General features: G+C 33.1%; 1 protein-coding gene across 1 annotated transcript in view; it reads left to right on the top strand.

Moving 5' to 3' along the window:
- UTRN (utrophin) overlaps window positions 1-24,850 on the top strand; it is a 533,723-nt gene that overhangs the window by 376,082 nt on the left and 132,791 nt on the right. Inside the window, 1 exon segment of the mRNA XM_074309622.1 lies at window positions 21,924-22,053. Within this exon segment, the coding sequence (XP_074165723.1) occupies window positions 21,924-22,053 (130 nt within the window).

Here is a 24,850-nt window from a genome sequence, read left to right as displayed (position 1 = left end):
TTTGGGCTGCAAAGATTCATAGCAGTGATTACTTAATGAAGGGCATGGAGATTGGCATATATAGGATAAGACCTTCTCCTGCAAGCTCTTTCTTTTATTTCTGAAATGTTATTCCTTTGGGTTGAAGACAAGTGACCTCAGAACCACAGTTCCTACAAGAGGAGAATTAACTTTGTTTTAGGCCATTTCCCTTGGCTCATACCACTAGCTTATACCCACACATATTGCTCTTTTGGGACATGGTCTGTCCATATTTTCCCTCTTCTGAAGGAGATTAAGCAAAGGGAAAACAACATATTCCTCTCTAGCTAGCATTCTTGATTTTCTAGACTTTGCCTACCATGCTTTGCCATAGAAATTTCAATGAATCAGCCCTTGGAATATCACAGCCTTGAAGTTTCCTCTTCCTCCTTGACCTCTCCCTTAAATCTTCTGAGCCCTCCCACTATGTCCATTTTAAGGAGTATACATACCCAAGCCAACCATATCTTTATTCCTTTCCAGCCTATACTCCTGACCCCCCAGAGTTTCTCTCCCAAACTTCTAGGCTCAGTACCTTTTTTCTCTCTATCTCTTCATATTTTTCAGCTTTTTTTTACTTTGTTGTCTTTTCCCATTGGAATCTTTGAGGCAGGTGCTGGATTTTTCCCCTTGTATTGGTATTCTAAGCACTTAGCACTATTTGAGGCAGGAGGAAAGTATTTACTAAATGCTTGTTTTGACTGGACACATGTTAAACAAATTAGTAAAATCCTAGACTTTGAATGCAGTGATTCTATGGTTCCATGCTCCTTTGTTAAAATCCTAGCCATCCAATCATGTAATTATTATTATTATTATTTTTTTTAGTAACTGAGTTCAGATTATTTGACTCAAGTGATTAGACTAGATCAAATTGTCAGCCTAAGATAGACCTGATGTTGATTTTTATAAAGCATACCTGATTACCTCCATTAGGAGGTAACTTAAGATAAGATCACAGTTCACTATATTGTTAACTTTTCTTCAATCCAATTTATTTGCTTATACAGTGATGTTTATAATATTTGTACTATGTGTTTCAGATAGTTGTGAAGAAAACACTTTGTAAACCTTAAAGTGAAACATAAAGTGATTATAAAATTGTCAGGATTATGTAGGAGATCAGCTCGTTAAATCTAAATTCTTAAATTAATTTTCTTGCAGCAAATTATATTTCTATTTCTAAAAAAAAAAAATTGACACAAATTTTCTGTTTGGCTTTTAAAACTTATCACAACCTGAGCTCTTCTTTTGCTTTTTATTCCTCTTAAATTGTTTCCCCTCATTATACTCTATGATCCAGTAACACTGACCACCTTACTTTTCTTTACACATGATGCTCTTTGCTTCTGACTCCTTTCCCCTTTCACTGGCTCTCACCTATGGATAGAATGCTCTTCCTTTTTACAATTGATTCCAAATTCTCTGGCTTTCTTTAAGATTCCACTTAAATCCCACTTCAATTAGAAACCTGTTCTAACTATTCTATACCTTGCCTTTCCCCTCTGCCTTTGCTTTGAAGTTATTTTCCATTAATTTTATATCTTTAACATATTTTTTCCCTTCATGTTGTCTCCTTCATTAAAATATAAGCTTCTTAGAGGCAGGGACTGTCCTTTTTATCTTCATTGCTTACTTAGCACACAATGCTCACTATTTAATAAGTGATTGATTATTATTATTGATGATAAGGAGACACTAAATGATTAAATTAACAAAATTACATTTATTGCAATAGAGCACATTTTTCATAAAACATGTGGAAATAGCACTATTAAAAGTAGCTGTCTCTGTTTACTTCATGTCCAGAAAAACTTTACTCATGTGTCATCATCACAGAAGCAGTGCCCTGTATTTGTAGTTAAGATCTATGCCTAAATACTATCTTTAAAAAAAAAAAAAAGTAGCTGTGTAACATTACATAGATCATTTATACTTTTTATATCTCCAGTACTTCATTGCTGAAATGAGGAAGTTAGACTACATGGATATTTCAGTGGTCCATTCTAATTCTCAAATCCTATTTAAGAACATTCACTCTTTGGAATTTTTGATAACCGCTAGTGTGGTTCAAACAGGAATGTAGATGATTTGTTTAGAAGAGTTAACTTAATTCAACAAGACCAACATTATATTATTTGTTGTTCATTTAAAATATGAAAACTTTGGCACATTTTACATTTAGAGATACAGAATATGAAAACTTGTGTTTTATGTGAAAATGTACTTATTTATTATGCTAAGTATTTTGTTTTGAGACTTCCTTACAGTGGATTCACTTTTAAGCATGTACCACAATTGGCTGCCTTGGGGAGAAATATGAGAGATATGGGTTTCAATCAGATAATTAATTTCAGTTCCAGTTTCTTATATTCAGGGACAATTTGCAGCTATAGAGATGGTAGTAATTTCTACATACTTATTGTTCAGATCCTTGCAACCTTGTATTCACATTTATTGCTTGTGATTCTCTAGGAGATAATACCTATTGCTTTAATGTTACCACTTTAAATTACTTCTTATTTTTATTTTCAGAGAGGCTGTGTGAATACTCATGGTTTGCACTTTGAGACAGTAGCTGGATAAAGATACGTATTTCTAGAAAGCTATTTAAGTATCTTTCATAAGATTTTCTCTGTGAATCTAGATGGGGATTTATTATTTTTGTTCTTTAATTTTCTAATATTGAAACAAATTATTCTTTATATAGAAAATTTCTATTAAAGATGTACTGTAGTTTCATCATATTTGAGATGTGACCAGGGGTCTTCAAAGATTATGCTTATGCTCCAATAATTGGTCCTATGTAACTAATTTAGTTTGTCTCAAAACAGATTTATAAAGTCTTTTCTGCAAATAGAGTACTATATTAGGCTTTGAGTGAGGTAGAAAGTTCAGAGAAGATAGTTTCTCCCCTCATGGAATTTACAATCTAATAAGGGGTTACTATCATCATAGATAACTAAATATATACTAAGTGTAGAGAAGTACAAAACAAAAAGCTGTATGAGTTTTGAAAGGGAATGTTACTGTTGGGGAAATTTTTAAAAGGCTTTTTTTAGGAAGTGATACTTGATATGCTTGCATAATTGACAGATTAAGATGAAGAAAGAGGGCATTCTGGACAAATGGAATACAGAGTGATAGAGGAAAGAAAATACAGTCATATATAAGGAGGAAAAAGAGTTGTTTTCAATTTGGCCACAGGGTGTATGAAGGATTTATCAAATAATACATACTGCAAAGTGAGGGTGGTTAAAGATTGTGAAGAGCCTTGAATATTGGGCAAAAACATTTGAAATCTCAGTAGGTATTATACAGACTGTTAAGATTTTTGAATAAGTGATATTCTGATCAGGGCTAGGCAGAAGGAAATGCATCTGGCATTCTGCCACTTGAAAATCATAATAAAGAAAATGGAATGGTCATGAACATTGATATCAAATGTATAGAAATGAATAGATCCTTGTGGTTTTGGTATTGATTTGGAAAACCTCAAGTTGACATTATCTATTTTTATAGTATTTATTTATTTATTTTGACAAACGTTTCTCATTTGGATTTTAATCTGGTTCAGCTCCACTGAAAAGTTTTGGTAGAAGGCTGCCAGTTTGATATCTCTGGTCTTGAAGATCTGTTATACTAGAGTTTTTGGCATAAAGGATGGAAAAGAGAGAGAGAGAGAAAAGGAAGAGACTTTGCAAAGGTGAAATCAACAGGTCATGAGTCATGGTTATACAAAATGAAGGAAAGGAAAAATAAGATTAGAATTTTGAGCTTTCGAAAAATGAGAAATGGTATCTTTTTAGGCATACTTTTTTTTTCAGAATTTGTGACAGAAGAAGGAGCTAGGATAATAAGCTTTTAATAATGATGAAGATCTAGAGTTATAGGCAGAAATAGCTTATCAGAAGTCATAAATATGGTTCTGGAACTTAGAAGAGATATCAGGGTGGAAATACACATGTGACAGTTAAGCTAAAGCAGTGAAGGAGATTGCCAGAGCCTCAGAGAGGGAGATAAAAGGCAAGAGGATCTAAAACAGTATATGGGGAGAAACAGCTACCTTACAGGCCAAGGAGACTGTAGAGTAGTATTTAGAGAAAGACCATTCTCCCCTTGATAAATAGTCAAAGAATATGAACAGGCAATTTTTAGATGAAGAGATTAAAACCATCTATAGTCATATAAGAAAATGCTCTAAATCACTATTGAGACAAATGCAAATTAAAACAATTTTCAGGTACCAACTTATACTTCTTAGATTGGCTAAGCTGACAGGAAAAAATAATGATAAATTTTGGAGTGAATGACAGGAAAAGGTAATGTTAAATGTTGGAGGGGATGTGGGGAAACTAAGATACTAATATGTGCTGGTGGAGTTGTTGAACTGATCTACCCATTCTGGAGAGCAATTTGAAACTATACTCAAAGGGCTATAAAACTATGTATACCCATTGATTTAGCAGTGCCACTACTGGATCTATATCCCAAAGAGATCATAAAAAAGGGGAAAGGACCACATGTACAAAAATATTTATAGTAGTTTTTGGTGACAGAGAATTAGAAAATGAGTAGATGTCCATCAACTGAGGAATGGCTGAATAAGTTATGGTATGTGAATATAGTAGACTATTATTGTTCTATAATAACTGAAGATCAAACTGGTTATAGAAAAGCCTTCAGAAGGTTATGGAATATTATTGCTCTGTAAGAAATGACCAGCAGGATGAATTCAGAAAGGCTTGGAGTGACTTACATCAACTGATGCTGAGTGAAACGAACAGAACCAGAAGATCGCTGTACACTTCAGTGCTGTATGAAGAGGTATTCTGATGGAAGTGGATATCTTCAACATAAAGAAGATCCAATTCACTTCCAGTTGATCAATGATGGACAGAAATAACTACACCCAGAGAAGGAACACTGGGAAGTGAATGTAAATTGTTAGCACTACTGTCTATCTACCCAGGTTACTTATACCTTCGGAATCTAATACTTAACGTGCAACAAGAAAATGGTATTTACACACATATATTGTATCTAGGTTATATTGTAACACATGTAAAATGTATGGGATTACCTGTCATTGGGGGGAGGGAGTGGAGGGAGGGGGGGGATAATTTGGAAAAATGAATACAAGGGATAATATTATAAATTAAAAAAAAAAAAAAAAGAAAGAAAAGCCTTCAGAGATTTACATGAACTGACAATAAAAAAAAAAAAAACCAGAACCAGGAAAACATTGTACATAGCAATAGCAAGATTATGCAGTGCTCAATTATGATAGACTTGATTCTATTCAGCAGGTCAGTTATCTAAGGCTATCCTAATAAACTTTGGATGGAAAACACCATGCATATTCAGAGAGAACCTTTGAGACTAAATGTAAATCAATACATATTATGTTTACTTCTTGTTTTCCCCTTTATTTTTATTTTTCTGTCCTAACAGGATTCATATAGAAATATGTAAAAAATGAATGTACGTATGTAGGGAAAAAAGGTCAATTTACATATAACTGGGAAATACTAAAAAAGAAAGAAAGAAATCATTAGACAATCATAATTTATTTCTACCCATCAGGAACATTACTATTCCAAGAATATTTAAATACTCATTGTCCTCCAAAGTTCATCTTTGGCTTTCAAGAGGGGCACTGACCTAATTTTATTTATTATTTGCTAGGTATGATTAATAATTTGGTCATTAATTACTCAGAAAAAAAGGAAAAGATCCAGAGGAATGTTACATCTCTAAAGATAAAGAAGAGAATAATATTCAGTAGGAGGCAGTACCAGATGATACAGAGAAGACAGGGAGAGTGAGAACTGAAAACAGGCTCTTAGATTTAATAAGTGGTATAGCTAATATTTCTATAATACTTTGATGCTTGTAAAATAATTTACAAATATTATCCCATTTAAGCCTTGTAACAACCTTGGGAGATTGGTGCTATTATTGTCATCATCCTCATTTTTGGAATAGAATAACTAAGATTTAGGTTGCAACTTGCCTGGAGTTATACAACTAGTGTTTGAGGTAAAATTTGAGCTAAAATAACTCTAGCTTCAGTTCTTTATCTATTGTGCCACCTATTCTTGGTGACTACAGAAATTTATCGTATACATTGGTGGGAAAAGTATTTAACCCAAACTGCTAATCTTATTTACTCAAATATTATACATACAAATGGTTTCTATAATTTTATACTTTGATTAAAGTCACCATCAAATAGAATCACTGAATCTTAGAGGTAGAAAGAAACTTAGAGGTCAGTATATAATCAGAAAAGGAAAGAAAAAGAAACTTGGAAGTCAATCTAGTTCAACCCAAATCTTAGCAGAAATCTTTTCTATAACATTCTGTCATAGGGTTATACAACCTTTGTCCTTCAGTGAAGGCTATGACCACCACTTCACAGAACAGTTCATTTTAATTTTTAGTCAATAACAGTTTATCCTTTTATTTTGGGCCAAAATGTATCTTACAAATGGTAATTGCTGCCAGTTCTTAGGAGAGTAAGTTTGATGCCCTCCAGGTGAGTTTATCTCTTGGCCATCACTTCCTAATTTACAAAATTATAATAATAATATGTTGAGATCCTCAACAATAATAACCTGTATACCTTCCTTGTGTATGGTATGGTGAGGATTGACTGAGATCACATTTTAAAAAGACTTGGAAGCCTTAAAGCAATATGTAAATGCCACTGGTTTATTCCTTAGACTTCTTTTTTTATTGTTCTATCAACAACTTTATTAATTTCTTGAATAAAATTATTGCTTATGCTTTTTAGCATAATTTCTCATAATTACAGTGCTAAATTTTGATAAAATAATACCCTAGATATCACTTTTGCATTATTGTACATATCATGTTTTTGAGAACTCGTGTATTAGAGAGAGAAATCTATTACAAAGGAGCACTTTAGCTGCATCTAGCTTTTGAATATATATTCACATTAATATTTAAATAAATTTGTCTAATGTGCTCTGAATTCAAAATAGCTCAGATAAAATGTGGAAGCCTCACATTATGAGAATTTGAGTTGGAGAAAGAGAAAAATGAAACTGCATCTCTGGTGTCCTGGGTTCAGAAATCTTTTTTGCTTCTATCGTGAGTACTGGAGATATAGTCCCACTTTGCAGACTTTGTCCATGTCTGCCTCATCTTCATGCTTTACTTCTTGTCCTCTGATCTTATTTCCTGAAAGACCATGGAGAGAAAGAGCAGTGTGCTGATTAACATCTTCTTTCTAGACTTAGCTTATCCATGTTCCCAGACAAAAGTTTAGTATTTTTTATTATGAGGTATCAACAGGCAATCATAACTTTAGGAAACTTATATGAAAACTAGGTTAATTACCCCCCTCCAAAGAAAAATAATATTCAACTAGAACCTAAAGAACCCATATAGAAGTTTATTTTTTAAAAAATAGCAAGAGAATAAAAGGGATAAGATTCTAGAAATCTCTACCTAAAGGAGTGTTTCATGGGAGGGGAAAAGGTGCAGTAAAGGTGGGAAAAGGACAAATCCCTACTGAATGGAAGGGGCAAGGTAATAGTAAAAACCAATTTTTTTTCCCCTTGGGCACTTGCTAAACTATGAAGTTAAGATGATTTTTTTTTTTTTTTATCTACAGAGTTCCCAACTGCATAATGCAGCCTGTTTTGATTCCTAAAGATAGAGTAAATCCAGTTTGGATGCAAAAAACAAATTACATCTGCTGGGGATGGGTGGTGTTTAGTCCTTGACACATTAGGGACTGCACTCTGTGGATCTAGAGTTTCTGTAAAATATGGCACCTCAAAAAGATAAATTCAGGGGACCCCTTAGGGATTGTCAACATAGAGGATCAATAGTGACACATAAAGTGGGTTCTTTTTTGGTACTATTTTTGCCCAGTAACCAGAGTTTGACAACTGAAGTTTTCTTTGTTTATAATTTAATTGTGTTTCCCCAGCTCACTTTGTTCTTTGTCTATATAATAATTGTATAATTGTGTAGTTCTCCTGTACTACGTCAGCCTCACAATCCTAATTCCTGACTCTCTCTAAACTTCCCCTTTTTCTGCAGTTTTAGAGAGCTAGGTTTTAAAATCCTTCTGTTGAAGTTTTGGTATATTCTTTGTTCCTATAGTATCTATCTTTTTAGACTTGATGTCTAGAAAAGCATTTGGAATAATCTAAAAGTATAATATCTTGAGAGGTGGGGCTTCTTTAACTAACTGGAGCCTGCATCTGCTCTTCTTGATTGTTCTTTTGTGGAGATTCTTTTTGGTTGTAGATTGAACTACATGAACATTGAGGTCCTTTCTAACTCTGAAATTTAGCAGTTGTGTAATAGCATTAACATGGATTTACTAACTTCATTAAAAAAATAAAAGGAGGCAAACTTAGTGTTAGGATTATTACTAGGTGTTAAGTCGGTTGTCTAGTACTTAACAATTCTCTAGTTCAGAGTTCACACCTTTAAAGGAGTTCAAACCTTTAAAGGAGTTTGCTCATTGGTTCTTTAAGGTGTACCCACAAGCCCATTCTCTGGGAGGATATAAGGAGCCACCACTGAGTGGTAAGTCAGTCTGGATTGGGTCAAGGAGAAGACTTCCCAGGAGAACTTCAGGGAAGCTCGAGGAGATTCAGAGAGCCAGGATTCAGTGAATTCACAAGTCCAGCAGATTCAGAAGTCTAAAGGAAATGCCTGCTCATGGGCTTCCAGGAGATTCACAACTAGGATTGAATTCTGGGAAACCCACAATCCCACACCCTTCGAGGCAGAGTCTGACTCATTCCCAAGTCTACCTTCATGCTGGCTGGAGGCTTTGGATTCAGAGAGAGCTAGAGACTGAAGCTGGCTGGAGACATTGGGAGGACAAAAGGCTGGAGGCTGAAGACAGACCTTTGGATTCAGAGACATTCGAACAAGAGCTCTTGGGGAAATCAAGGAGAGAGGAAGGCCTCCAGAAAACTAGCCGAGCCCCAAGTGGAGAGAATAGGCAGTAAAGGACTTTAACTCCTGGTTGCATTTTGGGATTATTGAACTAAACTGAAACTAAGGTTGCCTCCCCAGAAGCACCCCAAAGAAACCTCCTCCCAGAGAATGATCACAATTTAGAGACAACAGAACATTCACATTTTGGCGCCCAACGTGGAGCAAGGATTTTTGCTTATCCTGACTCTGGCTGATTCTGAGCCCTTCAGGGAGTTAATCCGGACTTAGCATATGTAGTTATTTTTAAAATGAGACTTCTAGCAGGAGATCTGAATTCTCTTTTAGTACTGTAACTTTGGATAGCTTAAAAATTACTGAGAGTCACAGAGTGCTGTTGAGCAAAAAAGCACTAGATTTGAAGTTAAAAACACAAAACAAAACAAAACCTGGTCTTGAATTTCAATTAAACCCTAATTATCTGTGTGAAGCTAAGTAAGAAACTTAAAGTCCCTAGAACACTAGACTACCCATCTTTAAAATGAAGCTGAAGGATGGATTATTTATAAGCCCCCTCTCAGCTTTAAATATAAAATGTTTTATAAAATGAGTACATTGGACTAGAATCCTAAAATTCCTTCCAACTCTGAATCCTTTTTTTTTTTTTTTTTTGGTATGTTCCTAATAATTTTTATACTTGAACTTGGTTTTCTGAATTGAAGGCTACATTCTTGTAACAAGTCATGATTTCTAATTCCCTTCCCTTTAATTTCTAATTCCCTCTTTTTTTCCCCAGAGTTATCCATAAAGTTGTCAGCCTTTTGACACCTTTCTAATGTTAAATTCAAGAGTTTGATATATTTAAGATACTGAGAAATGTTTCAGAAAGGGAAATTCTGGTGCACTGATATTTTTCATTATTTTATGCATTTTAAGTGATTGAAATTATAATTTTAAATGCTATATATGTATTTTATGTTGTTGTTAAACTATTTGGCATGAATTATCCCTAAACAGACCATTAAGCTAAAAAGTCCTGTCCTTAGCTTTGAATTTTGAAGTTTAATCTTATATCTTTATATTATGTGCAAAAGAAAATGAGCTCTTGACAAAAACATAACTTTTGAAGGATAAGCCCCAATTAGTAATATCCATACAGTTAGATCTTGTCTATTATCTCCATTATTGCTTTTCATTTGTTTCATTATTTTTCATCCTGTGTCATGTCAAAAAAGAAGGAAGGAAGGCAGGAGGGAGAGAGGAAGGAAGTGAGGAAGGGAGGAAGAAAGAAGGGAGGGAGGAAGAGAAAAGAAAAGAGATTTCTTAGTCTCTGAAGGATATTTAAATCATTCCAAATTTGAACACATTCTAGTAGGGCTTGAGAATGGAAGGGCTCAGTTTGGATTCTTGGTAGTTTATGGTTGTGTAAGCTCCAACTGGTAGATCCTATCTGACTGAAGGTTTGAGGTCTGAGGATCAGGTCGCCTGAGTTGAGATACTTTCATTGGGCTCATGGTAATGATTTTTTTATTTTTTTAAATTGAGGAATCCTAGAGAATTTGTGTTCTATTTCTGGAAAGGGGGCACCCACACTACTGAAGTCATACAACTTTAGTACATACACCAGAGCTGAAAGAAAATTTAGAAATCATGTCATCTAAATTTCCTCTCATTTTATAGATGAGGAAACTGAGAGTCTTAGAAGTACAACAAAAGAGAATGTTGCATGAATTCTAAGAATTAAGCAGCTTCTTCAAAGTCACAGAGGTTGTAAATGGAAAAGCTGGACACTGAATCTAAGTCTTCTTACTTCAAATTCAATACTTTTTACACTACTCCATCCATGCTTTGCTTTTTGGTATTGAAACATTGTTGTAAAAACATTTCTCTTAACAAGCTGACTTTTTTGAAAATCTAAGTATGGTAAAGCTGAAGACCATTTATATCATTTTTCTATTGTATTTTAAGGATAAACATAAGAATCTGGTTAAAATGGTACTTGATACCGTGTGCTCACTTTCATTGATGTCATTGAAGTTCATTCTGTATATAAATTTACATAACAACTATTAGATTCAGTTTTGCTGGAGAAGGGGAAGTTTTGCATGGGGAATTACTTATGGGAAAATCCACTCTTAAATCTTTTCAAATTTAAAAAAAAAGTCCTTTATTTCAAATTCATGGTAGTCTTCTTCAAGATACTAGTACCCCATGGATACAAAAGATAATGTTGTGATTTTCTTTGAGCAATGACATTTAAATATTTTTATTTTTAAAAAATGAGTTTTGTTTTCTGCCTTTTTTCTTTTATATCCATAATGTCTAGATATAACCTCATCCCTAGGCACTACTGTAAGCCTACTCTCAAAGTAAAGACATGAGCCCTCTTTTGCAATAAAGACAGTTAAGCAAAATCAGTCAAAAATAATGACTACATCTAACAAGTTATACATCATCTGACAACTGACAGCTTTTCTAAAGAAATGAGGGAGGAGACATGTTTATTTTTTTCTCATACTTTTGAACATGTATTTTTGTACAGGTAGGCTGTTTTCTCTTTTCCTAAAAATATTTTGGGGATACAGACCTAGTAGTAGTATTACTACATCCAATGGTAAGCACAAAAACCTCCATGTTTTTAATAATATAATTTTGATGGTGCCATATGGCTGAGATTCAAAGAACACTATTATGTGAAGAATCTGAGAGCAATAATGAGAAAGTTAAATGGAGAGAAATAGATTCCAATGTCTTACCAATGATTCCTTGTTTATGAAAAACGTATCCTTGACTTCAAGTAGGATAAGAAAAAAGGAATATGTGTTTATGTGGAAAGAGTAATGGATAAAAAAATAAACAGGATGACTTATTTTTTTTGATGACAAAATGAAGTAATAAGATCACAGAAAGACCATTATATTAAGGATTTAGTGAAAGAATTATAAGTTACTTACACACACACACACACACTCACTCACTCACACACATTATTTCATTGTGTCACCAGTAAAAAACTCAGCCTGTCTCCATTTTTTTTTCCATACATTCCTTTTTCCCATCCTTCTTAAGCTCAAAGATATGTTTTTCATAAACAAGATCTCATTGGTAAGATGTTGGGACCTATTTCTCTCCATTTACCTTTCTCATTGCTCTCTGATTCTTCACTACATATTCTTTAAATCTCATCCATATGGCATCATCAGAATTATGTTATTGTTGAAAAAATGTTTTGTATTTTTTTTTATGCCTATCATTTGAACCAGTAATATCACCACTAGATTTGTATCCCAAAGATATTTTTAAGAAAAGGGGAAGGACTTATGGGGAGCAGAGCCATGATGGCAGAGACAACACATGTTTATCTCTCATCTTCTTTTCAATTCTCATACTAATTATGAAATCCAGCCTTTGAATTAGCTCTGGACCAGCAGAAACCACAACTATTGGAAGTGCAGCAAATTATAAGCAGAATATAATTTCGAAGGTAACCAGAAAAGGTCTGTTTCAATTGGAAATGGGAAGGAGGCAGCTTAACACAAATACTTGACCACAAACAACAGCACAGACAGCTCAGAGTCTCCGGGCAGTACAGACTCCATGTGGCAGAGAATCTATAGGGAGGAACCTATAGGACATACATAAGCAGTTTTGACCACTCTGCCCTGGTTGTAAGCCAGTAGATAAGCAGAGAAGTTATAAAACATCCAACACAAACACAAAAGATCAATAGTGAACCCCAGAACGCTAGAATATCATGGGACCTGGCCATGCCCACCTAGCACCAGGAGTGAATCAGCACTGACCCAGTGCAGCTGTGGCTGTTTTAACCCCGCCCCCCCCCCAAAAAAAAAAAAAAATAAGGCAGACCTTAACTTTAAAAAAAAAAAAAAAAAAAAGAGTAAAAAAAGTAAAGAGGACTCTAATGATAGACAGCTTTTATGGGTGAAAGAGAAGAACAGATTTCAAACCCTGAAGGAGACTGAAGGCAGATTTTTTCCAGATGAAGCCCCAAAAGGCGAGATAACCTGGTCCACATCACACAAGTCTCTCTCAGAAGAAATTAAAAAGGATCTTAAAAGAGAGCTAGAAGAAAAATGGGGAAAGGAAATAAAAAATTTGCTAGAGGGTTTGGAAAGGCAACACAGAAACTAGTTGAAGAAAATTCACTACAAAATAGACTTAGTGAAATGGAAAAAAAGCATATAACTCATTAAAAGATAGATTTGATAAAATAGAAAAAGAAAGCAACTCCCAGAAAAACAGAATTTGTGAAACAAAAAAGGAAAATCTCTCCTAAAAAAAACAGAATTTGTAAATAAAAAAAAAAAATTCCATAAAACAAAACAACTCATTTAAAAATTTAATTGGACAAATACAAAAAGAAGTAAAAAAAGTAAATGAAGAAAATAATTCACTAAAATTCAGAATTAAACAAATGAAAATTAATAATTCAATGAGACAAGAATCAATTAAGCAAAACCAAAAAAATGAAAAAAAAATAGAAAAAGTGTAAAATACCTAATTGGGAAAACAACCAACCTGGAAAATAGATCTAGGAGAACCAATCAAAGGATTATTGGACTCCCTGAAATACATGATGAAAAAAAGAGCCTAGACACTATCTTTCAGGAAATCATCAAAGAGAACTGCCCAGATATTATAGAAACAGAAGGTAAAATGACCATTAAAAGAATTCACTGAATGCCTTTTGAAAGATACCCCCAAAATTAAAACCCCAAGGAATAGCGTGGCTATATTTGACAACTATTGGACCAAGGAAAAAAATATTACAAGCAGCCAGAAAGAAACAATTGAAATACCAAGGAGCCACAATAAAGACTACTCCAGACCTAGCAGATTCCACTTTAAAGGATGGATGAGCCTGGAATCTGATATTCCGAAAGGTGAAGGAACTTGGAATGCAGCCAAGAATAAATTACCCTGCTAAACTGAGCATTTTTTTTTCAGGGAAGAAGATGGACATTCAATGAAACTAATGAATTCCATTTATTTTTTTATGAAAAGTCCAGAGCTAAAAAAAACCTGACCTCCCCTATATAAAACTCAAGAGAAACATTAAAAAAAAAACAAAAACAAAAAAAACCCAACTCTTTGAGTGTTGGGAACACAATATGTAACTTTGCTTTACCTCTGGTAGACTTTTTCTTCTCTTTTTCTGAGAGGGTAATGGTGATTCAAGGAGACTGAGAGGCAATTGCTGCTCTCTGACCTCCCCACTAAGAAGCTGTTGTATTGTCTGACCTCTCTCCTCTTCCCAGTGCCTCCAATTTGTTTTTCTATTCCACAAGCAACACCTGTGTCAGAAAAGGCAGCTTTGCAACTGCTTCAGATGTTCACAGCTGTGAAGGATGTGGAAGAACTTACCTGCCCTTACAGTGTACTTAGGCATAGTACTTAACAATTCTCCATTTTTTGTTTTAAACACAATCATTTTCCCTTTACAGCATGGTCAGTAAGTTTCCATATGCTAGGGAATGCAAACAGCCCTATAGTGAGTGTTGAATCTTGTGAAATGTCATGGAGGCAAACTTTCATTTTAATGTGGATGCTGCTAGATCCTGGGTTATCCTTATTGTGGATCCTCCATATCTGAATTGCTTTTTTCTAGCAGCTTCCAATATCTTTTCCTTTGTCTGATGGTTCTTGAACTTGGCCACTATATTTCTTGGCGTTTTGATTTTAGGGTCCCTTTCAGTAGGTGATCGATGAATTTTTTCAATGTCTATTTTACCCTCTGTTTCCAGAATGTCTGGGCAGTTCTCTTTGATAATGTCCTCGAAAATGGTGTCCAAGCTCTTTTTTTCCTCCCATTTTTCAGGGAGTCCGATTATTCTCAAATTGTCTCTCCTGGATCTGTTTTCCAGGTCTGTTGTCTTTCTGGTAAGGTACTTGACATTCTTTTCAATTGTTTCATTTCTCTGGTTTTGCTTGACTACCCCTTGGTTTCTCCTTGAATCATTCATTTCTACTTGTTCCAGTCTAATTTTCAATGATGTATTTTCTTCACTCATTTTTTTAATATCTCTTTGTAATTGCCCAATTGAGTTTTTATCTTCTATGGAATTTTTTTCCATTTTATCCATTTTATTTTTTAGAGAGCTGATTTCTTTTTCCAGCTCACTAATCCTGTTTTCCTTGGAGTTGTTTACCTTTCCCAGCTCACTAATCCTGTTTTCCTTGGAGTTGTTTACCTTTTCCAGCTCACTAATCTTGTTTCTCAATGATTTGATTTCTTTATCCACTCTGTCTTTGAATGCATGGGATGACTTCTCCAGGCTCTCTTGCCAAGCTTCCCTTTCTTTTTCCCATTTCTCTTCCAGCTCTCTTGTGAGAGCCTTTTTGATTTCCTCTATGAGGTTCTTTTGTATTGAGGAGCAGCTTATATCCCTCCCAGGGGATACATCTGGGGACAGTCTGTTCCTAGTCTCCTCAGCATTTGAAGTCTGCTCCCTCTCCACACAGAAGCTGTCAATGGTTAGAGCCCTTTTGAATTTTTTTTTTGTTCATTTTATCAGAGGAGGCAAACTTTCAAATGGAGAAGAAGAGAACTATAATCAGAACAGGCATTTAAGTCTCTCATCAGTCTCCTGGCTTGGCCTTTTGATGTATTGTCCCATTTAATTACCTTGACTTTTATCAGGTCTCTTCTCCCTTTCCTTCCCCATGGGTTACCGCAGGAACTCTGAGAGGATCCTAGTCACGAAAAGCTCATGAATGCTGCTGGTTCTTGTCCCTGTTTGGGCACCACTTGAGAACTGTATTTCTGTTATGGAAATACATTGAAAGTACATGTATAATCTGATTTTACCGTTACAATATAGAAAAGAAACTAAAGATAGAAAGGGAATTTTAACAGAAAAAAAAGGGGAAAGTGGAGGTAAAGTGAGGGAAATTACATTTTAGGAAGAGACAAAGAAAACATTACAATTGAGGGACAGGAGAGAGGGTGACAAATATTATGTGAATCTTATTCTCATCATATTTGGCCCAAAGAAAGACTAAGAAAGTTTGCTTTTACGGAGAAACATGGGAAAAGGGAAGGGGTAGGCTAAATAGAAGGGAAAAGATAATAATAGGGGAAAGATATAAAAAAGGGGAAGGGTCTCTAAATAGTGAGCCAGATAGTGCTCATAAATAAAATACTGGGCAGAAGGGAAAGGGGAAAAGGAAAGAGAAAAGTATAATATGGAATTAATAAAATGACAGGAAATACAGAATTAGTAGTTTTAGCTATAAATGTGAATGGGGTAAGCTCTCCCATAAAATGTAAGAGGATAGCAGACTGGATTAAAAGCCAGAATTCTACAATATGTTGTTTACAAGAAACACATTTAAAGCAGAGCAATACATACAGAGTAAAGGTAAAAGCCTGGAGCAGAATCTATTATGCTTCAGGTGAAGTAAAAAAAAAACAACAGGGGTAACCATCCTGATCTTAGATCGAGCAAAAGGAAAAATTAATCCAATTAAAAGAGATAAGGAAGGAAACTATATCTTGCTAAAGGGTACCATAGATAATGAACTAACATCAATATTAAATATATATTCACCAAATGGTGTAGCATCTAAATTCCTAAAGGAGAAGTTAAGAGAGTTACATGAAGTAATAGACAGCAAAATTATAATAGTGGGAGATGTCAACCTTGCACTCTCACAACTAGATAAATCAAACCACAAAATAAATAAGAAAGAAGTTAAAGAGGTAAATAGAATACTAGAAAAAACTAGACATGATAGATCTTTGGAGAAAATTGAATGGAGATAGAAGGGAGTATACTTTCTTCTTGGCATTTCATGAAACCTATTCAAAAATTGACCATATATTATATGCCCACATAGGCAAAAAGGTTTGTGGGATCCCTTTTCGTAGTGGCAAGAAACTGGAAACTGAGTGGATGCCTATCAATTGGAGAATGACTAAATAAATTATGGCATATGAATGCTATGGAATACTATTGTTATATAAAGAATGACCAGCAGGATGATTTCAGAGAGCCTTAGAAATATCTACATGAACTGATGCTAAGTGAAATAAGCAGAACCAGATCATTATACACAGCAACAAGAAGACTATACGATGATTCATTTTGGTGAACATGGCTCTCTTCAACAATGAGATGATTCAAACCAGTTCTACTTGTGTAGTGATAAAGAGAGCCATCTACACCCAGAGAGAGAACCATGGGAATAGAGTCTGGAACACAACATAGAATTTTCACACTCTCTGTTATTTGCTTGCATTTTGTTTTTTCTCATTTTTCTTTTTCTTCTTTCTTGATCTGATTTTTCTTGTGCAACAAGATAACTGTATAAATATGTATACATATATTGGATCTAAAGTATTTCAACATATTTAACATGTATTGGGCTGTCCGACAGCTAGGGGAGAGTTTGGGGGAAGGATGGGAAAATATGGAACAAAAGATTGTGCAAGGGTCAATGTTGGAAAAAATTACTCATGCATATGCTTTGTAAATAAAAAGCTTTAACAAAAATAATGAAGAAAAGGGGAAACACCTTAGTTATACAAAAATATTTATAGCAGATCTTTCATGGTGGCTAAGAATTGGAAATTGAGGGAATGCCCATGAGCTGGGAAATGACTATACAAGTTGTGGTATTTGATTGTAATTGAATACTATTATGTATTATCTTGAGGAGTCCAAAGCAATCTCAATAGACTTTGAATAGAAAATGCCATCTGCATCCAGATAAAAGAACTGTGGAGATCAAATGCAAATCAATACATGCTATGTTCACTTCTTTTTTTCTGTTTTTTTTTTTTTCTTCTCCCATGTTTTTTATTTTTGTTTTGATTTTTCTCTCTTAATATATTATTAAAATATATAAATTTTTTTATAATGTCGAGGGCAATGTTTTCTGAAAATCCTGGAAAAGTCACATAAACTGATACACTGAAGGAAGCAGAATCAGTACAATATTGTATATAATAACAACAGTATTATACATTGAAAAACTGTGAATGATGACACAGCTCTTATAAAGAGATCAAGGACATTCCCAAAGAACCCATGATGAAAAATGATATCTACCCCCAAGTGAAAGAACTGATCACATCTAAATGAATTTTGAAGATGTGTTCTCTCCTTCATGAGCACTCGTGTTCTCTTTCTGTCTCCCTCCTCTCTTCCCCCCCTTTTCTTTTCCCTCTCCCCCTTTCCCTAACATGGAAATGTTTCCCCTGATTATACCTATATAACATATCAGATTTCTTACTGTCTCAGGAAAGGAGGAAAGAAGAGGGTGGGAAGGATAAAATTCAGAACTCAAAACCTACAGTAAATGTTACATTTTGTTTTTCATGTTAATTGGGAAAAATAAAATATGTACATACTCAAAAAATTACACAGCTAATAAATTTCTGAGACCAAAGTATAATATTGGTTTCTTGGACAAGAGGAGGGGGAAGAAAAGAAAAGATGGATTTTTGAATCCAACATGCAATTTGTCATCATTGAAATTACTGAAGATTCCATATCCTGTCTAGCCTCATTTCTTTCTATTCAGATTTGGGTCCATCTGCAATGCCTATTTAAGATTGTTATGATTACTCCTGGCCTAATTCAGCTAGCTACCCAACCAACTGTATACCATAATCTGGGCCAATGTATTTTCTTTGTCCACCTCTTTTTCCTTATGTCAGTTTCTTGGCTCATTTTTTCTGAGTGATTAGAGATATCACAGAGGTGGACTACCAGAGGAAGGGTTTGATGTAATAGTGATAATGTTTGCTCACATTCTAATAAAAAGAATCAAGAATATGGAAACTGTCTTTCCTTAGATCAATACCAATATTTTATCAGACTGTCAGTTTCATGAGGACCCTTAAACATTGTCTTCCATTTAACATAGTGCTTCCCACAGAAAATAACATAAAGTGTTTGTTGTAAAATAACTAAGTTTGCACTTTTGATGGGTAGAAGTAATATTTGGTTTGTGCCTTGTATTTCAGCATTATATAGGAATGTACCATAATCAGAATTAGGTAATTCATCACTTGCTCCGTTATAGAAGAAGCTGTGATCATCTCCTTGTTCACAATGGCCTGACCTTTTAGGCAGTGATCTTTTTTAGCTATATAACTTATAACCCTTGAATTACTTTAGTAACATTTGTCTGTTGTCAGAAGAAAACCTACCTTTTTACATTTCATTCAATGTATTCCTTCTGAATTGAAGGTCAAGGAGACACATCTAGCCATAAATATTTCATAAATGATGGTTTATTTGAATTTGCCATTTTTATCTTTCTCATACCTTCTTAAGGCAGTCATGTAGTGAGTTGACTCCTACAATAAATAACAGTATGATAACAGTTGCTTTCATATAGCTGTTAGAGTGAGAAAATGTTCACATTGACTTCATAAAATCATTTAATTTTAGAATTGGAGGCATCTTTCTTGTTTCTTACAACTCATTGGGTAAGCAGTGTATTCTTGCTATATTACATTAAAGATTTCTACTCATTTACATGAAAGTTTAGTCTTTAAACTTTTAAAAATTCCTATATTTTACTTGATCAGGATTAAAGACACACTTATATATCCAAAATAACTATCTGAGCCTTGAAATATAGAATACAAAATTTTCCCCGTATTTAAGACTGGATTTTAAACTATATTTCTTATTAATATTATTTAAACTATATTTCTTAGACAAACAGCAAATATATATATCATGGTTGAATAGTAGTTCCCTTTTCTTTTTCTTTTTTTTTTAAACTACTAGGATACTTGGTTAGGTGTTTTGCTATTTGTTTTGTTGCATTAAATATTAGGTGGTAAACATCTTCAATTGATCCACAAACATTTGTTTAGTACCTACCATATGGCTGGCTCTATGCTGTCTTCTTGAGAAAAGTGACTGACTTTTGTCAGTCTTTTATCTCTACTACTTAATACTTTAGTCAGTTTTTATTGACTGACAATCAAATCTTATTGTGTTTTGGGGTAAGGAAAATATGAATGAAAAAAGATATATTAATTCTATTTCACATGTATAATCAGTATCATATTGCTTGCTTGCCAAGGGATGAGAGGGGAATAAAAAGGAAAGAGATTTGGGGCTCAAATTTTTAAAAAATGTTAAAAACATTTTATGTATAATTGGGAAATATTCAATGAAATAAATATTTTTAAAGGTTACATTAATCTAAATTATTTTTCAAATAAATTTTTTTCATTAATGAAACCCATCTTCTCTGCATCTTCTCTATCATTACTCCCTCTTGCCACTCATTCTATTCCCTGTTTTAAAAGAGAGAACACAAAAACTCTCTGTTAACAAGCATGTATGATCAAACACTACAAATTCTTCAACAGGCCATATGCCTGCTTCCCATCTCCCAAAATACCCCAAAATACCTCTCTATCTAGAAGTGGGTATCATGTTGCATCATGATTCTTCTAGAATCATAGTGATTATACATTGGGTTACTCCAAATTTCTAAGTTTTTCAAAGATGTCAAATTTTATTTTTTAACCAATGTCTTTCTCTCTTATCTTTCATTAAATTTCTTTCCAGAGATAATAAAATATGCCAAAAAAAAAAAAAAAAAAAAAAAAAAAAGGAATTCTTTATATTTTGCTGGTTGGGCTTTTTTTTTTTTTTTTTTTTTTTTTAAGGGTCCCACCAGATAAATAGTCAAATGACCAAAAAGCCAAGAGAATAAGGGACTTAAAGAATCTGTTTGTTGGAATTAGGTCTCAAAGTGATCATGAGTAAGATATAAAAACATTAAATGCTATTGTCTAAAATATTTAAATTTCAGAAAGAATCTTATATAGTTTCTTTTGCTATGCAAAGAATCTAAAATGTCTCTCAGATAAAAAGTACATTGCAATATTATATGAGGAAAGACAATAGTAAAAGAAAAAAATTCAACTTTAAAAAGAAGATGGTTAAAAATTTACAAGTGATCTTTTAGCGTCCTTTTCAGCCTTTTTGATCCACAAAAAAATATTTTATGCATTACTAGAAGTGCATGAAACTTTTGAAGCAGGCAAAAAAACCTTAAAAACGTTTTCCACTTAATTGATGAAAACATTTTTATTCAGATCTTTTGCTATGGTCATTAGATAAAGATTTTAAATGTATATGCAGATAAATATTTGGGCTTAGTAGCTAGCTTGGCCTGTGGTAGTTTAGTGTCTTAATTGGGAACCATTTTTATAGAAGTGGGAGGAGAAGAAATTGGGGGGGGGGGCGGTTAAGTTTAACCCTTCTTTAAAGAACAAAAATGTTAAAGACTGTGTTGAAAGTCATAAATTTGCATTAAAAAAGCCTGGCAAGGGAAAAATTGCATTTGCCTCAGGGTGAGATGGAATATATTTTAAGATAATTGGAGACTTTTTTTTTTTTTAAACATATTCTCTTTAGTTTTTGTATAGTTTAATTTGTTTCTACCTCTTAATTTTTTCTATTTTTTTTTTTTCTTTTACTTAATGTATTCTCATTTATATATAATACTTCTGGAGATCTCATTACCACTTGTGAAATTGCCTTCTTCTGTTCCATTGGATGCAAATTTTTTTTTTTTTTTTGTCATTCTACATAACCCTAAGAATGTATTTTGAAATATGGTATTATATTTTTACAATCTCACAATTAGAAATGAAGAATCTAAAAGTATGTTTTATTTAAATTCATGTACAATACAATCATTTCTATTAGATGAATATTTTAAACATAACATTTTTTTATGTTTTCGCATTTACATCCTATAGGAATCATTTTTTAACCCACGTTAATTTTTATGTCATTTCTCTAATTTGTAAAATTTATATTTTCACTTATAAACTGAATTAAATTTTGTCTATTAGTCATTCTCTCAGCAGGTATGAGCAGAGGTGGTAAAAATGAAGAATATGCTTCATTTTCTTCTGTACACAACATTAAGTTCTAACAAGATTCTTGTTTTACTTTGCAAAGGCATTGAGACGTGAATTGAAAGAGAAAGAATATTCTATATTGAATGCTGTAGACCAAGCTCGAGTCTTCCTTGCTGACCAACCAATTGAGGCCCCTGAAGAACCAAGACATAACCTGCAATCTAAAATAGGTAAGTTATAATTTTTCAAAAATGTTTTCTACCAATAAAAACCATTGATATGAATAAAATTAGTAGAATAAAATATAGTAATTGAGTTCCTAAAACATTTCCTTTTATATCTTTTTTGAAACTGGTTTTTAATCTAATATTAATCATTCTTTTAAAAAAATCTAGATTAAAAAATACATAATTAAATAGAAAGAATAGAGATAATATTTGAGCCTTAAGGAATGGACCAGATTTTTACAAAGAGATGAGAAAAAAAGGATCTTCCAGGTAAGAATGTTAGTTACGTGTGATACAAATAGATAGAATGTTAGCATTAGGGTCAGGAAGACCTGAATTTGTGGCCATTCTCAGATTCTCATGTGGCCCTGGGTATACCACTTTTTATCTGTCTATCTCAGTTTCTTCATTTTTAAAATAGGGATGATGATAATTGTTGTTGTTTTGACATGAGGTAACATATGTCAAGTGCTTTGCCATTTTGAAAGATATGTAAATGGGATGATGATGATGATAATATTTGTCAAACAACAGGAAACTGGGATTAAGAGAGAGGTATTAGGAAGTAGTGGAAAAGAAGATTGAATTGATGGAATGGGGCCAGACTTGAAAAACAAGTAGAGGAATCAGTCTTTGCTGTTCACAATATTATCTCATGTCATGAATCTTAATGCCTACTTCAGGTTTACCTCTACCATCATCATACTATCACCTAGAAATAGCATGATAATTTTTTATAGTTATTATGTATATAAAACTTGAAGTTTTCATGGAGCTGAACTTTTACTTTTAATTCCCTCAAGTATGGGAGCACAGTTATGAAGCTCCTTCACTTAATAATATTTGCTGATGATGACAGTGATTAGTTTTTTTTAATAAATATTAGAATATATGTGTGTGTATGCATTTTATGTATGCATTTTATTAGGCTATGTTTATGCCATTTCTAGGTTCTGCATATACATTGCTTAATAAACTAGTTGTATTAATTTAGCATTATGAACTTGGGAGTTTTCTTTAGCTTTATTTATTTTCATACTTTTTCTCCTAATATAATTTTTTTTAAAAAATCATACTGGTTCTTTATTGCTTAAAAGAAAAGGAAAATTATAGTTCAGGTTTGTTTTTTTTTCTTCACATGTACATTACTTATTTTTCCTTTTTTTTTCAAGTGGAGAAGGTTAAACTTTGGTTACTTTGTATAATGCTATAATTCTTAAGGGTTTAAATAAGAGAAAAGATCTAAGGGAAATAGCATTTTGCTGCTTTATCTCTTGACTAATTACCATTTTCTCTCCTCAGTGGGAATAAATAACTCAGAATGTATATGTGTGCTACTCAAGGTTTTGAGCAGAATCTCTGTTCTAATGATTCACAATTAGTCAACTAATTACAAAGTATTAAGAGTGTTTAGTGTTCAGCATAGGAGATAAAAATATAAAAATATGAAACAAATCCTCCTTGAAAGAAATTTAGATGCTAATTTGAGGAAAATAAATTAAATATAAAGAAAATAATATCTATTTTAAAAGAATAAATGAAAATATAATCAAAATACTTAGAAATCAAGCCATTTGGGAGGAAGTACCCTTGCAGCTAATGGATTAGAAAAGGTGCCATGTTGAAAGTACTACTGAACTATCTTTTAAAAGAAGAGCTGGTATTCTATAATCCAGATATAAAGAGGGAGTAAATTGCAAGCTTTAAATATGTGTCATGTTTTCTTGTCTCTGTAATTTTGTTCATAATATTTTCTTTGCCTGAATTGCCTTATCAGTCTCCATGCCTCATTTCCAACTATTGAAACCCTTACCCATCTTCCAAAGTCCATATTAAATTTCAACTTCTTCACGAAGTCTTACTTAATCCTTCTAGGTAAAAATTATTTTATTTTTGTCTTATACATATGCCACATTCTGTTCTATCTATGTGTGATTTTCTGGGATTAGATTATAAACTTGCAGACGCAGCTCCTATTTTATTCATCTTTTTGCCACACCTGATCTTAGGCACTCAATGAATGCTTATCTAGAAAATGAAAAATTGAATGAAAAAATAAAAAAAATTATACAGTTCAGCAGATGTAATCATTATGATGATGTTTTTACACAATTCAGCGTTGGAACATATTTCTCAGTACCAGATACCATAATATTTCAGAATTTTTCATTGATGTGATTTTTTTTCTTTAGTGCTTTTACAAATAGCTCTCATAAACATTCCTTGTCATAGAGTACAGTTGGACCTATTTTCATTTGCTCTTTTGTTTATTGTCTTCATTTCTTTGAAAGGTAAGGAATAGCGACAAAATAGATACCTTGCTTTTTAATGATTTTTTTTTTTTTGTACTGAAAGTACCAATTTCAATGTGTGATAAGTTTATATACCACCATGACAATTGATGACCTTTTTTAGTTACATTCTGGATTGAAGGCTTTTCAGCTGTGTCTTTATTTGAGATTCTAGTTATCATATGGAATTTAGAAAATAATCATCTGCTTTCAAACCCATAAGGTGTTTTGCTTTGAACTGCTTTGCAGTGAATTGCTCTTGTGAAAGGAAAATTACAGTGCATGAAAAGTACAATAAAGTAAAAAGCTCTTTTCTTTCCCATGAGTTCTACTTACAGACCAACAGTATGTCCTTCTTGAAATTAAAAAAAAAAATCCTTTGTTGACATAATATAATAATCTTGTTTACAACTTACATAAAAACTAAAATAAATTTTCAGAGAGCCAATTAATTGAGTGAAACTTTCCAAAACTTTTTTTGTCATTTTTGTAAGTCTTAAAGTATAGGT

Source organism: Sminthopsis crassicaudata, chromosome 4 (assembly GCF_048593235.1).
Source record: "Sminthopsis crassicaudata isolate SCR6 chromosome 4, ASM4859323v1, whole genome shotgun sequence".
Lineage (NCBI taxonomy): Eukaryota > Metazoa > Chordata > Mammalia > Dasyuromorphia > Dasyuridae > Sminthopsis > Sminthopsis crassicaudata.
This window is presented reverse-complemented; position numbering and strand designations above follow the sequence as displayed.